Genomic DNA, 15,414 nt, shown 5'->3' with positions numbered 1-15,414 from the left:
CTGTATAGAAATAAAACGTATTTAAATATACAGGAAAACATTGAACTCATCTCTGCCTACGAGGCAATTATCTAATCTCGACTTTTGACTCTAATCTATATCAACATCTTCACTCCCTTTCAACATCCATCGCACATCTATTCATCCAATCAACCCACAATATTCCCCTCCTCCCCCACACACCACCCCCTAACATTCTCCGCGACCACCCTCCTCAATTTCTCCACACTACTCCTCCCATACCACGCCACATGGGGACTCAAAATCAATCTCCCACTATCCCTCAAATGCCCCTCTCTCGCCGCTCTCACCAATGCATTATTTTCTCCAGCTGGTTCTTCTACATATACATCTGTTGCTGCTCCTGCTATTTTACCTTGCTTTAATGCTTCGATTAAATCTTCCTCGTTGACTATTCCTCCTCGTGCTATGTTGATTAGGAGGATATCTGGTCTCATTGTAGATAACTCCGGAGAGGCGATGAGGTTTTGAGTGCTAGGTGTTAGGGGGAGACAGAGGAAGATGACTGTGCTGGTTTGGAGGACTGTTGTGAAGGGGGTGTAGTTTGGACGGGTTTCGTTTTCTGGGACTCCTTTTCTTTCGCAGAATTGAATGGTCATTCCGAGGGCACGGCAAAGGGTTGCTACTCGGTTTCCTGGTGGATCAGTTAGCGATTGAGGTTCTAAGATTCTGTGATGAATCTGGGGATATTGAACTTAATCGAGTGATTGATCACATGATTTGTCACTTTTGATGAATCCCCTATCTTGAGACTTGAAGTAATCAAGAATATCAAGAAGCAAAGCGAACTACGCCGTTGCTCCCCAATACATCCACCAAAAAGGAAATCCCCATCTTACCTAACTCACCACCCCCCACAATCCCCACCACCTCCCCCTTAAACCCCGCCATCAACCCCCCATAAAAATACCCCGTCAAACTCCCCTTCTCCTTCCACTCCCTCCCGTCCCTAGTCCTCTCATGCATGCCCACCACATTCCTCCTCACGCCATATACAACGTCAACCCATGTTCGGAAACAGCCTCAATATTCGCCGCCGGAACATTCGAGACCGAAATCCCATTCTCGGCACAATATACCAGATCGACATGATCAGTTCCAATAGCTAAAACAGCTACATGTTTGAGATTGGGGAGTTGGGAGAGAAGAGATGAGGGGAGGAAAAATCGGGTGGTGATTAGTATGTGCGCGGGTTTTAGATAGGTTATTAGGTCTGATTCGGAGGGACGGGGAATGGGTAGTTCGGTGTAGGTGTAGGGGATGGGGAGTGAGGTGAAATCTGGTGCGGGACAATGGATTGGATCGAGACGGAGGATGTGGAGGGTTTGGGGGAGATTTGCTCGGAGGGTTTGTGGTGTTTGGGTGGACATTTTTGATGAAGTGGATGGAATTTGGATGAAGAGGATGAATTGTAATTGAGTTGAGTTTTGTAGGTAATGGGAGATAAATCAAATTCTCTGGTAAAAGGCAGAAAGAAAAACGGTTGGTTATATTACTGTCGTCTGTCTATGAAAGGGCGTGAAAATAAGCTCAACTGCTTGCTTATATTTTTATGGGACCTTTCCCACCTTTGCTTTCCCCACATTTGAACTGTGATTGCTATACATATATATGTGGGCGTACCTATATACATCAGATTTATACCGTTATGAGTAATGTTTTGTGATGGTTCGATTAATGTTATAGAATGATTCAAACATTCAAGTGCCAAATATGAAAAGATCTTAACTAGATAGGTGTAAGATGGTGAAAGCCATTGGCCGAACCCTACTGCCGCTAGTGTGACTTGTACAGTGCACAGGACGTCAGCTCTAGTGAATATGAAGTATGATCTTGATGTAACAGGTATGATGGGAATTTATTATATATCTGTACTCTTATCTGAAGGAACCCGGGGAATGGTCAAGGAGAAAGTGGTTCCGGAGGATTGTGTGGGAATGCCAAGATGCTTAGAACGTTCAATGGAGAATTGGCTTTAAGATTGTAACGTAGAGCCGAAGATCAACACCAATGTCATTTATTTATATCCATCCATTCAATACTCAAGAGTGTAAATAACTTCAAAACTGAAGAGAATTGATACATTGCATTTCCCCTTAATCCATATTCCCCCAAATACCTTCCTGAATAAATTTTCCCTCGGTACCGAATCCCTTCTTTCGTAAATAGAAGATTGAAGTGGCTAGATTTATCCATTTATTTCTTTTACATGCCGGAGTTCTTAGCAGCTATATAATCCAATATCATCAGTATCACAGCACAGTTGACGTAGATAATCAGAAGGGCAATAGAAAAGGTGAAAGAAGAAGACCAAAGGGGGAGAAATAAAAGGCAAGGTCTAAGAAAGGAGGAGAAGTCAGAGAAGAACCAACAAACCTTGATTAACACCTTTAGAATCAAAACCAACGACATTTCCTTGCGCATCACTCATAGATGCAGTAGATGCATCAATCGCTGGCGCTTGACGTGGCTGAAGTGCTATTTATGGTTAGTTTATAAGAAGTTTATACCATTCCCTTCTCAGTGTACATGAGATGATAATAATGGAAGAAGCCAAGCGGATAAAAAATGCTGAGAACATACGGAAAATAGGAGTAGCAATCGCAACGGCGATGAGGGAAATGACGGTGATGAATGTGAATTGCATGATTGCGGGATGGATATATTTGCTTCGTGGTGTGTGTTAAAGAACAGATGCGGGTTCGTAATGAGAGTGGTGATTTGAATGTAGTCGTCCGGCGACAGAGATTATATATTTTATATATGGAGGATGATTGAGGTGAAAGATAGTCTGTAGGTAGACAGGCAGTGGAAAAGATGAATGATACCACAAACGTATCTCCTCAGCTAAGAGGTGGTCATCTTTATATCTTCTCCCTCCCTCTCAATCCATCCATTCATCGACATGCCATCTCACAACCCCAAGCCAAGGACCCAACCTCAAACCACACCTCCCATATCCCCAAACAGCGTTATCATAAATCCATCTGATGTCCGATCATCACTCAAGAAAGAACCAACCAACATACCAGTCGTATCCTTAGTCTATCCCCAAGCTCCTACTATTCGCGAATATCAACTTCAAAGAAACCAGGGTTCACTACGCTAAATTCTCCGGATGATCAAATGATACTGATACATCAGATGTATGGGCAAGGCTTATGGTATAAAAGTTTTATCAAGCTCGTAGATATTTTATAACTTGCTTTAGGAAAGTTAGAGGGGACAGTAAGACGATAGGAAGGCTGTGTTGTAGGGTCAAAAGAAAGAGGTTGCTGATATATCTGGGGTACGAAACATGGATGAAGTGAAGCGAGAGATATACCAAGCAAGCTGACATTCATGTCAAACATCATCCATGAAGTCTCATCACGATTGATTATTGCTTCTGATTGACTGAACCCTTTTCATGGGTAAAAAGTGTCAATGAGACGGAAAGTTTGAGATCCGAACGGATGAACTTTTTGAGTTGTATATGAGGTTTATGGATTCATTGTTACGCTGGGGTTGAGGGGTGAGTGAGGTCTTGTCTGAGGTTTGGGGTTTAGGAGATCAGGGGAGAAAAGGTTGATAATTATATGATATATTATTAATACAGAGTATCATTTACATGTAGATTGCTTAGTAATCGAAAGTGATGTTGGATGAGAATGAAGTGAGTACCTACCTACCAAATACCTAGGTAAGTAGAGAGTAATAAGTACCTAGGTTGAGAGCGAGTAACTAAGCAGACCGCGGGAGAGTAAGATCTTACCTAGGTAGAGAATTGTCTTTGTACTGGAAATAATGACGACATGCAAAACTTGGAGAGGTTAAAGCTGTCGAGCTCTTTCAGTAAAAGAAAAAGAGGCTAGAGGTTATGTCAAGTGTACTTTCATACAAAAGAAGAACATCAATCTCAATCACATCATCATTGTAGTAATATAGCTGGTCAATACAACAAGTCAACACCAGCTTCCATTATACGATGAATTAATTTGAGGGGTAATTTGGAGTGAAGGTATTATCAAGCACAAGCACAGCAATGAGAAGGATTCATTCATTCAATCACATGTATGGTAGGATTGAATCTAGATCTCTCCCTTAACTCCGACATCCGAAATCCGCAATCCGCAATCCACAATCCACAACACACAATGCACAATTGCACAATTGCATAATTGCACAAATCACCCACCAAAAATAAGCTTTTTGTTCATAAACGACATTTATGCAAATTGTGTCTCGTCATCAAAGCATCCAAAAACGGCAGATCAATCAATCACTTCATACAGCTAATAATAATTAATCATAACCTAATCAGGCTATAACGTACGTTATCGATAACACCCCGCCATGAAGTCCCACAATACTACCACTAATCATCTTCACTTCCAACAACATCAACCTCCTCCATCACAACCTCTTCTGTCTTCACCTCTTTCCAAACATCTCATCTCGACAACCTCGATACATCAACTCTTGCTCATTACTAAATTCCTGGATTACGATAGAGTTAAATCTTTACATGAATACAAACATAAATATTCACATAGATATTTATATCACTATTCATCCGAGGTACAATCACAATCACAATCACATTCACAGTCACAACTCTATTCAAATCTAAATTCATCTACATCCCCATCCGCATCTCCATCTACCTCCTCACCGATACCATTAAAAATCATGGCTACTCCAGATCATTGTCTCTATTGTTTCGAAGTTCTAACCGCTCATCTCGAAAAACGTCCATCATTACCCTTGGAAAAAGTTCAAGAATTATGGACAATCTATCCTAAAGGTCTTGAATTAACCAGTTCAGAAGAAGAAGATGAAGAAGACATTAATCCTCAAACTATTGATTCAACCTCACAAATTCAATCGAGAAGAGATCCAAGACCAGATCCAAATGCAAACACAAATTTGGCTCGTCATCCTATACTTCAACGTATCACACGATCCACTTCAGGAACTAGTACTCCATCTTCTAGTTCCTCATCTGAACGAACTTCTACCTCAAATTCAACATCTGCCACTACTCCTTCTAGCTCAACTACATCTTTCACTCCCATCGGTATCGCCCCTTCTCCACGCCACACCACACAACTCCCTTCTTCCTCTCCTCGCAATGTCCGCGATTGGTCATCCCCTCTCTTCGTAACCTGGAACACCTTATCAACCTCCTCACATCCTCATCAAAACTCCCCCACCCTTCGCGGTTGCATCGGAACCTTCTCCTCCGAACCTCTCATCACCTCTCTCCCAGAATACGCCTTAACATCCGCATTACACGATACAAGATTTTCCCCGATTTCCCGCTCCGAGCTTCCCACCCTCGAAGTAGCAGTAACGTTACTCACAGATTTCGAAACCTGTGCTCATCCACTCGATTGGGAAATTGGAGTTCACGGGATTCGTATCACTTTTTATCATAAGAATAAACGATATGGAGCGTGTTATTTACCCGATGTAGCGGTAGAGCAAGAATGGGGCAGGGAAGAAACGGTAGTGAGTGCGATGAGAAAGGCTGGGTGGGGAGGTAGGAGGGAGAAATGGAGAGAAGTGGGTCAATTGACTGTGGTTAGGTATCAAGGGAGAAAGGAAAGTGTTAGTTGGAAGGAATATAATGAGTGGAGGAATTGGGTGAAGATGTTGGATGAGAAGAATGGGGGTAGTTAGTTAGAGGGTATTAGTGGTTCTATGATGTACTGGGAGATAGAAGTGGTTGGGGAGTTGGGGATGGGGGTGCGTGATCTTGATACTGCCATGAACAAAAATACAGAAGTACAGGATAGGAAGGGGAAGAAGGAAAGGAAAGAGGAATATCATTTCATCTCCTCACAAACCAAACCAAACGAGATATAGCAGGGTAGCAGAGTAGCAGATAAGCTAAGCTAATAAGCTAAGCTAAGCACAGCACAAAGAACAGCACAGCAGGTAGGGACACAAGATATAATATGAAATTAATAATATGAAATGAAAATAATTCATACCCAACAAACACTTCCAAGGTTATTAGAGATCTTATCAAATCAAATCAAGATTCTACCCATCCCATCTTCCTCCTCCTCTTCTTCAACTTCTCCTATTCCTCAACTTCTCATCTTCTTACACGATTATATATATACCCTATTGAAATATTGATATTTTGATGTTCAAGGTTTAAGGTTTACTTTTAGGTACATTTATTATATTTATCATGAATGTTTTACTTCTAAGGTTATTTAACTTCTGTTCTTATGATTTTATAATGTTACTATGGTATGGGTTATCTTGATTGGTAGGTAGATTGGTTGGTTGGTAGGTAGGTGAGTGGGTGGATATGTAGATACTCGAGTAGATGGATAGGTATAGGTATATAGAGGATGAGGATGAGAATGAGAATAAAAATAAAAATAATGATATTAATATTGTACTCTACTCTACTCTGCTCGAGTATATTTAGCTAGTCGACTGACCAACCAACCTAGTAAGTTCCTCCGTATACATAGTATGAAATATGAAATGATCTCCTTCCCGTTTCCTCTTTTCCCTTTCTCCTCCCTTTACACCAACCGATATCATTCCTATACATCCATTCAAATGCTTTGCCCAAATTGACAACCCAATCAAACCCAACCTAATCAAACCCATTTCAGTTCCGATCCATTCCATCTCATTCCATCCCTTCCAACCACCCATTCCATCCAACGAACCAGCCATCCCATTCCCTCGCTCCCTTCCTTCCATCCTTCCCAAATATAAATACAAATGGATATCCAGCACGCAAGCAAGCTAGTAAGCAAAATCACTACCCGTAGGTTATGAAAGTCATTAAAAATATGTCGTAAGTTCTCATCTTCTGTCATCTCGTCTCATTCCTTCTTTTTGGCCATCTTCCTTTTTCAATCTCATCCCCCTCTCACCCCATCGAATGAGTACCACACCAAATTAATTCCAACAAGATAACCTTCTTCCAATAGCTCTCCATTTCCCCTTTTTCATAAATCTCCACTTCATAGGCCTCCTCTTTTCATTCTCCCCATCGAGACTTCCCGGCGGTAATGGTGTCAATGGTTTCGTCATCGCTCTCCTCGTTCCCAATTCCTTCCTCTGCCTATCCAATTCATCCCCTTCTTCCCCATCCACACTAATCCCATATGTTGTGTCATCCCCGAATTCCCTCCTATCCATAATCTCTCTATCCATTTCAGCTCTCCTCCTCCCCTCCACAACCCGTCTAACAATCAATGCGAAAGTCTCCTCAATATTAACAATGCTCCTCGCACTCGTCTCCATAAACCCACAATTTCTCGCCCTAGCCCATTCTAAGCCTTGTGATGCCGTCACCTCTCGCGATTGTTGTAAATCACACTTATTTCCCGCCACGATTTTGATCGGAGGTATATATCCGTATCCATATCCCGACATAGGATTTACATTTGAATTCTGAAACTTTTTCGACTTGGAACGAGATCTTGAGTGTGAAGATTCAACCTGCGCCCTTCTCCATTCTTCTCCCCTAACTTCCCCCTCCATACTAATTAATTCGTCAAACCACTCTAGCGCATCTAAACTTTCTCTTCGCGTAATATCATATACCAGTAGGAAGGCATCACTTCTCATACTTCCATTGGCACTCTGCCACATTCCACGATATTCTTCTTGACCTGCGGTATCCGTTATCGAGAGATGATATGTTTGTCCATCGATACGTCGGGTGAGAGTATAAGAATCTTCGATTGTAGGGTCGTAATCGGATGTCCATTGAGACTTTACTAGCCGTAATGTTAGGGCGGATTTACCGACGCCACCATCACCTAGTATGGTTATGGTTATGCGATTGGAGTCGTATGAAGTCGATGACATTTTGGATGATGCAGTGTTGTTTTCGCAGAGACAGGAGAGAGGGATTTGGTTGGAGATTGAGGATGGGAAATTGACGGGGTTTTAAAGGCGAATTGAGCTGTTTGAGATTGTGTTTGAGATATGGTATGAGTGAAATTGAAACTTGGGCTCGAAACCAAAATCAATTGTCGCAAAGAGTTGGATCTGCTATTCGTTCAATGTTCAATGTTCAATGTCCACCCGCTCGTTCTTCCGTTCGTCTGTGTGTTGTATTCGTCCAAACTTCCTGCCTTTTTCCCACATTCACTCACGTTTCTCGATATCTCTTCTCCTTTCTTTCCTTTTTCTCACTTGCGCAAAAGGCTCAAGCCAATTGATTCAAAACAATTGATACCGAATTGGTATAACCTTTGCTTTAAAATAACTTCCGAAAAGCCAATTTATCCTCCGGTCGAAAGAAGAAATTCCGCACAGACGGTAATATATTAATAAATATCATACAATAGATCCCGCGTCTTTTGCAACTCCAATTCTATCGTCTATCTAGTGGACGGTTTGCTTTGGGGATGTTTCGTTTATGAGTGTCTTCTCTCCGCGATTCGAATTCGGATATGTGTTCCTCCTCTTCTCACGATAAACAAAGTCGTCGATCCATTTGTAAGACGAAGACCTATATGTACCTAGGTAGAGAAGGACAAAAAAGAGTGGCACAACTCAACAATCCAAAGTCCGTAACCTTACACCCAAGCCCTCCTCGACCAAAGCAGATGGCCAAGACGGTTCTATTCTGTTGTGCGATATGTTGAGCCAAGTTATAAACTCAGGCCATCTCCATACGGGTATGATGTAATTAAAATAGACGGGTACACGGGCACTTCCTCCTGTTGTGCAAGGTAGTTATTGAAGTTATCGTATCCAGATCTGAAGTGAAGTGAACTGTTTTGACCTGAATCTGAATCTGAATATGGGATTGGGTATCCGTTCCCGAATCAATGAGACCTGAAAAATGAAAATAAAGGTTAATCTGAATCAAACTGGGTGGGACGACTAGGGACAGTAGGTACCAAGTCGGTACTAAGATACTAAGTAACCTGGTTCTCCGGGGAAGATAAAAACAATTGATTTGATAAAAGGTAAAATACCCATATCCTAGAGGATTTGAACCAATGAATGGTGAGAATTGAAATGTCAAGCCAGGGGTAAAAGTAAATGATGTGCGGACAATAAAATGGTCTGTGAGATGAAGGTGGGTGGGTCGATTGGAATTGTCATCAATTGGAGGAGCTTTGGCTGGATCTTTTTCTTTTTTCTTTCCTTTCTCTCCTCTTGGCTATGTATAGAATTAGAGAAATACCTAGTAGGTACGGAGTAGATGGTGAGTATTTGTGAGATGTCAGCATTTGGATATCGCCGACGTTGTTCTTGATTTCATCCTTCTCATCATTGTCATTCGATAGATGCAGAACACCACCAGGATAAAAAAACGTCTGCAAGAATCAACAGTAAATCAATTAACCTTGGGTAACTAATTAAGACCACCAGACAACCACATCTCATCTGATATATGTAAGAAATCAATATGTACTACCTAGGTACCTACATACAGACTATCCCTCAAACCTCAACCCAGATTCATATTCATTCATTTATCCATGAGATGGTTAACATCATCATCATTAGGATAAATGATTTCTTTTCGTCGGTAGGTGTAGTAAAGAAACATTCAATTGGTTGCAAGCTGCATGTTGAAGATTCGACAAGATTTCATGTGACTGGATGAAGTGTACATATGGAAAATGACATAAAAATGATAATGGAAAGGGGAATAGAAAACCAATACTTGCTAAGAGATGTTGAACTCAAGGTTGAGATCGAGAATGAGGTTGACAGCCGTATAATCTTTTCCTTTCATTCTTATGAAATATTTATTGGTAATTTATTTATTATTTCTATACGAAGTTGTATGAAGGCAAAGAAGGTTACAGTTACCCAAAGCCAAAATAATATCTCGATACATTTTACCACAATATTCATTCATTTCCCTGCATCTCACAACCTTCAAATCATACATCTGGGAAAGTCCACCAGTCCTGATTAACCACTCCTCCCTTTACCATAACCATCTCGCATCTCCAAGATTCATTGACTGCACGTGTATCAAATCTACCAAATACCTTGCCTTCGTCCCGGCATCCCCTAGACCTCTATCCTTCTCACCGCCCTCCCTTTCTCTCCATCTCCATTCTTCCACACTCTTCATCACTAGACATAGACGAAGATGTAGACATCAATAATCCAAAGAAGTGATCATAATTTCAGCTATATCAGTATTCCCACCATCATCTCGACAATTATTCATAAGATCCTACTAAATCCATATTTTCCCATCATCTTGCAATTGCAATTGTGCACAAGTTTCTGTTTTAGACTGGACATACATAGTAGCATTCAATGACCTATTACCCAACATCATCACATCAAATTCAAACATCAAGACCATCCATCTTCACCATCCCCCCATTTCCATAATCACCACCATTCCCTCAACTCCTAGCCACCTACCTACTCTAGTATATACCCGATATTTCCACAGCGCGAATCCACATATATATACCATATACCCAATCAACTATACTATCACAATGACACAGTGTAACAAATAATAAATATATATATATATATACATAATAATACAAGTAAACTCCAAATATATAATGCTCTAGATATAGATGTAGTGTATAATCTTATTTAGGTACTTATTAGGTATTTATATAATTAATTATGCACTAGCTATATTCATCACCCACCCTTCAATATACACCACGCCATACCATCCCCCCAAGCACCACTCAAAAACCCCAACTCTCAACTCTCAACTCTCAAATCCCAACTACCCCTCTATCCCTCCACCCCTCCCTTCAATATACATATGTGTAACACATAGATACACAATAAACATCTACCCCTTTGTAACGATACTGTACTGGGGGCAGCGACTGCCTAAGGTTCGTCGGTTGGTAGTTATGGGTTAAGGCTTTATCACTGGTATTCACTTGAAAGTGAATTCGTTACTAGATCAAGTAGAATGTAGGTAAACTAATTGATAACTAAGTTGAGCACGAAGCTCCTGTACTATGAAAATAATGAATGTTTATATACTGGTCCTTTCAAGGAGCCTTGAGGAGCCTATGCTCCTGGAGGCTCCATCACGTGATCCCTACTTGTCCCACGTGATGGTGAATCGTGACACCCTTCCCTATACACATACCATAGCATACATAAAATACACATATACATACATATCCAACAAAAACAAAACCCTACTATTCCTAACGCTTCATATATTTTAAACCATTGTAAAATCGTACATCCATCTCCTCTCTGAATTGCTGCATCAAATATTAAATATTTCATATTTCATATTTCATATTTCATATTTCATATTTCATATTTCATATTTCATATTTCATATTTCATATTTCATATTTCATATCTCATATCTTATATCTAATTTCCCTCAAGAACGATGGACAGGAACCAAAGAAAAGAAAACAAAACGATGCCAAGATCATCAAAGGATACCCTACATGTACATGTAATTTAATCATATAGTCCTTCAAATTTAAATATAAGGAGAAATCTCCATCTCTTTCCTTTATGATATTCAATCGATTTCCATTAATTTTTTTGTGTATGGCTACCTAGCTACTACTGAGCACAACAAATTTTATTCATTGCTTTATTTGAAGCATTTATAATCTAAATCTAATCTAATCAATTCCCTGCCCTATTCCGCTCATCATCTGCTTTCGGGACGTACATATCTCGACTATCTATTTCACAGTATTTCTTATGAAACCCCAAAGTTAAATTCAATCGCAATTTTTCATTTCCTCAAAGTCTAGTTGACTACAACCTCAAGATTATCAAATTCCATCCATATCTTCTCAATCAATGACATCGACCACAAGCCACACTAAAATGAAAAGAGGAAGAAACCAATGCTGCCACTATCCCACCGCTAGAACCTTTCGTTAATCGTTAAAACCATTTCCATCATCAAGTCCATAACCACTTTCCCGCACCCATGTGCACAAATAAAAAGAGGAAGCTTGAAACCTAAGCCCCTGAAAAATATTCCGAGATGATTTCAAAGCCCTGAGAAGTGAAATTACAAGTCCTATCCCCAAATCTCTCATACACCAGTCGCAATAGCCACTAGCAAGCAGAGAAAGATTGAGAAATCGTAAGATCAGGGATCCGAGGATCAAAATATTGTAATAAAACAAAATATAGAAGTAAAAAGGTGTTAAGATCAAGGACAAGGGTCAGAGATCATGAGGAGGATTATGATATGAAGGCACTTAAATGTACCACATACCGGTGCGAATCTTCGCGAGGTCGTTGCCGTAAACCTTGTCTTGATCATTTAAAGTTCCTAAAGGAAGCAGTGGCACGTTCTCAACTAAGTTGCTTGAACCCGTTTGACTGGATTCTGGGGGTGCGCGGCCAGCGATTCTGTCAGCTGCTGCAGCGGCTTGTTTCTCCAGGAATTTTTCCCCACCACGAGGTCCTGAACTATAACCTTGAGCCTCATGTGCACGAGCACGGTTAGAAGCCAAGTGTGCATAGTAAACGGCAGGATCTAAAACCAAGTTAGTATGAAGGAAGAAGGTGAAACTTTGAGAAACTTACATAGGGAGACTGGGGTGGTAGAGCGCATGTACTGGTAACAATGTTGGTATACCATTCTTTGGAAATCATTGACTGGGACCTGGGCTTCATCCATAATGACTTGGTAGTGAACAGGACGAGCAGTACCCTGAATGGCAGAGTGTGAGCACAAGTAAAAGTCATACTCAAATGGATGAGTAATATCACGCTCCACTAAAGTTCCCGGAAGTGCGTTCCCATTCTTATCACTAGATGCCATATCATTATCTTTTGGAAAGAATCTTAGATGGTGACGCTTAGTGCACACAGTAACTGTCCAACGAATCTGAGAATAATTAGTTAAAAGGATGAGGAGAGTTGAAAACCTGAATCACTTACAGTTGTAGCAAGCTGGCCAAATGCGTTCTCCAGAGCAGCCTTCATGTCTTTGATCTCTTGGTTGATCACATGTTCAAATTGACCTTCAGAAACACCGTCTCTAAAGTAATAAATGTGTTGAGGTCCCGATCCCTTGCCAACCTTCGCCATCCATTGTTTGAACAAAGGAATGAACATGGAGTTGATGTTGTCCTTCGAAATCATTTCGACACGGTTGCCATTTGTCTGAACTGCAGCAGCATATCTACAAGCAGTTGAGTCCATTGACATTGTCAAGCAAGCCATAGATGATTGTGGTGAGCCTGGTGAGGCGTGGGAGACATCTGCACCAATGACCATGGTTGGTCGCGGAAAAAATGGCTTTAGTGGCTTCACATCAGCAACTTTGCAAGTTGTTCCGCCCAACTTGGCATTGACTTTCATGCAAACGTTTGAGCAGTACTGAGGTTGCGCTTTGAGAACATGGGCAATATTCATCACTATATTTGATTAGTTAAGACTTCTAAGAAGGGATTGTCACCACTTACTTTGCGACATCATACCGAAACGACATTCGTTATTCTTCTTCAAACGTTCGTACAGGAACGAATTTCGATCTGGCATAATGAAGAAAAGGATTTGGGGTGTTTGCTTGCTTTGTTGACCAGCAGCCTTGCGAGCATCTTGAACGCCCACAGCAACTTTATCTACTTCAGGCGCGCACTGAAGGATGGGAGGGGTCTTGTTAGTAACTTTACCACCATGACCAATATAGGTCTGAATAAAAACCTGTAAGAAGTTCTTCACAGCAGGTACTTGGATGCAACCACCGACAATGACAACAGCCCAGGAATTTAGTGGTTCTGGATTGGGGTAAAGAAACTTTTTGCCACGTAGATCCCAACGACCAAAGGTCTTGGGATCAACAGTAGCCCTGTCGAATTGAACAACAGGATTCTGGAGAAGTCGGGCTTGAGTCTGAGAAATCTTAAGTAAATATATATCAAGGGGAAACATGTGGAAGGATAACTTACCATGGTCATATTTTGATCGATTTTGCAACCAAAATGGGCGAGATACGGGTCTTCTTGCCATTTCAACATACCTAGGCCGTGCCCAATAGACTGTATTCGGACCTTGGGCCTGGTAACGGCAAACTTGATCATTGATGCAGTTTGGCTCGGGTCAAGCTTGTACTGGTACTTTTGATTTGGTATTAATGTACAAACCTCCATCGGGAAGAAGCCGGCTCTTTCTGTTTCGATCAAGGGGGCCCACCAAAACTTCAGAAGGATGTTGTACTTGGTCTTAAAGTAGTCATACACAGACATCTGCTTGCCTGTGTCCTTTTGGGCAAAAAAGTAATTTTTTGCGTTGACACCCGTGTTGGCATACTTGGGGTCGTGAGAAAAAGTAAACTTCTTGATGGTATAAACCTTTGTATCTGAATCAAATGTTAGCGACAATAATTATTTCGAGGAAAATACATACCTTGTTCCTTGCCATGATGTTTGAGATGAAACTTCAATTTCTTCATCTTTTCGAGAGTCAAGAATTCTGCAGACTTCTCAAGTCTACCACCCTCTCTGTTGGACTGACGTGGCATGAGGTCCTTGCGAAAGACGTCATAGTTCAGAGCTCTATTTTTAGCACTGCACAAGTTACGAGCAGCCTGCATCACATCTTGTGAAGTCCAGAATGTGCCATTTGCAACATCAACATTGACTGCAAGACCACGAATAGCACTACCCTCAGTGACATGGTTGCAAAGGCGGATTGATTGGTAAACGCCCTTCATGGCTTCAATAGTGATATCCAAAGGGGAACGATTTTGTCCGCGAGCAAAGAAGCTGCGCTTTTGAACTGTGTATCTCTCACTGGGCCATTGACGAATCATGTGGTCAAGGAAGTCTGAAATGTGAGTTAGTTAATTCATTACGAGTTGCAACAAATAGACTTACTGATAGCGCATAGAACGGTGTTATCGAAATCACATTGCTTATTGAGATAGGCGCGCAAAGAAGCCATTCTAATGATGGTTGTCTGCTTGATATGGCAGTAAATCATTCTGTCAGGGTCACCACCTGGTTTACCATTCTCGATATCGAGATCAATAGCAATGCGAACTTCACCACGAGCCAATGGTCTCGAGCACCTAAAAGATGTCAGGAAATTGGAAAATGTGAGATTTTAATTGAAAAAGAAATCACTTACCAAGCAATCTTGTTACCATCCCAGAGCCACATCTCGCCATGCTTTGCCAATTCTTTCTGAACAGCTGCAGATTGCCAGACTTTCTTGACTAGTCCCGGCTTCGCATCACCCTTACCGATCAATACCTGCATTGCTCATTAGTATCTGAAAGTGAGTCATGAAGAGATTTCAGTACTTACATCGTACTGGTAGATATCTGTTCTCGGAGCATCGAGGATTTTGAATTGGTTGACCCGAATACTGATAGCCTTGCCCTGGGTGTTGTAACCTGGTCGATCAGGAAGAATGCTGGAGACGGGAGCATTATACTGCGAGCCATTAGCTTGGAGATTCGCA

General features: G+C 41.2%; 7 protein-coding genes across 7 annotated transcripts; 1 reads left to right on the top strand and 6 right to left on the bottom strand.

Moving 5' to 3' along the window:
* Nucleotides 1–149: 149 nt before the first annotated feature.
* On the bottom strand, nt 150–1,391 carry SS1G_11729 (hypothetical protein; the record flags this gene model as incomplete). Its single annotated transcript, XM_001586650.1, has 3 exons — nt 150–655; nt 870–970; nt 1,009–1,391. The coding sequence occupies 3 exons, from the start codon at nt 1,389–1,391 to the stop codon at nt 150–152; spliced, it is 990 nt and encodes a 329-aa protein (XP_001586700.1).
* An 835-nt stretch (nt 1,392–2,226) lies between these two features.
* SS1G_11728 (predicted protein) lies at nt 2,227–2,668 on the bottom strand (the record flags this gene model as incomplete). Its single annotated transcript, XM_001586649.1, has 3 exons — nt 2,227–2,249; nt 2,398–2,499; nt 2,605–2,668. The coding sequence occupies 3 exons, from the start codon at nt 2,666–2,668 to the stop codon at nt 2,227–2,229; spliced, it is 189 nt and encodes a 62-aa protein (XP_001586699.1).
* Nucleotides 2,669–4,692: 2,024 nt separating this feature from the next.
* SS1G_11727 (hypothetical protein) lies at nt 4,693–5,685 on the top strand (the record flags this gene model as incomplete). Its single annotated transcript, XM_001586648.1, has 1 exon — nt 4,693–5,685. One exon carries the CDS (start codon nt 4,693–4,695, stop codon nt 5,683–5,685), a length of 993 nt encoding a protein of 330 aa, XP_001586698.1.
* A 762-nt stretch (nt 5,686–6,447) lies between these two features.
* SS1G_11726 (predicted protein) lies at nt 6,448–6,687 on the bottom strand (the record flags this gene model as incomplete). Its single annotated transcript, XM_001586647.1, has 1 exon — nt 6,448–6,687. One exon carries the CDS (start codon nt 6,685–6,687, stop codon nt 6,448–6,450), a length of 240 nt encoding a protein of 79 aa, XP_001586697.1.
* A 249-nt stretch (nt 6,688–6,936) lies between these two features.
* On the bottom strand, nt 6,937–7,854 carry SS1G_11725 (hypothetical protein; the record flags this gene model as incomplete). The annotated part of the gene is made up of 1 exon (XM_001586646.1): nt 6,937–7,854. One exon carries the CDS (start codon nt 7,852–7,854, stop codon nt 6,937–6,939), a length of 918 nt encoding a protein of 305 aa, XP_001586696.1.
* Nucleotides 7,855–9,943: 2,089 nt separating this feature from the next.
* SS1G_11724 (predicted protein) lies at nt 9,944–10,093 on the bottom strand (the record flags this gene model as incomplete). The annotated part of the gene is made up of 1 exon (XM_001586645.1): nt 9,944–10,093. The coding sequence occupies one exon, from the start codon at nt 10,091–10,093 to the stop codon at nt 9,944–9,946; it is 150 nt and encodes a 49-aa protein (XP_001586695.1).
* Nucleotides 10,094–12,197: 2,104 nt separating this feature from the next.
* Nucleotides 12,198–15,397, bottom strand: SS1G_11723 (hypothetical protein; the record flags this gene model as incomplete). Its single annotated transcript, XM_001586644.1, has 10 exons — nt 12,198–12,478; nt 12,529–12,832; nt 12,886–13,364; nt 13,413–13,587; nt 13,899–14,308; nt 14,356–14,775; nt 14,826–15,019; nt 15,079–15,203; nt 15,258–15,346; nt 15,388–15,397. 10 exons carry the CDS (start codon nt 15,395–15,397, stop codon nt 12,198–12,200), a joined length of 2,487 nt encoding a protein of 828 aa, XP_001586694.1.
* Between the last annotated feature and the right edge of the window lie 17 nt (nt 15,398–15,414).

This window comes from Sclerotinia sclerotiorum, genomic scaffold (genome assembly GCF_000146945.2).
Source record: "Sclerotinia sclerotiorum 1980 UF-70 scaffold_20 genomic scaffold, whole genome shotgun sequence".
Taxonomy (NCBI): domain Eukaryota; kingdom Fungi; phylum Ascomycota; class Leotiomycetes; order Helotiales; family Sclerotiniaceae; genus Sclerotinia; species Sclerotinia sclerotiorum.
The sequence above is the reverse complement of the archived record's forward strand: the minus strand, read 5'-3'. Positions and strand labels throughout refer to the sequence as shown.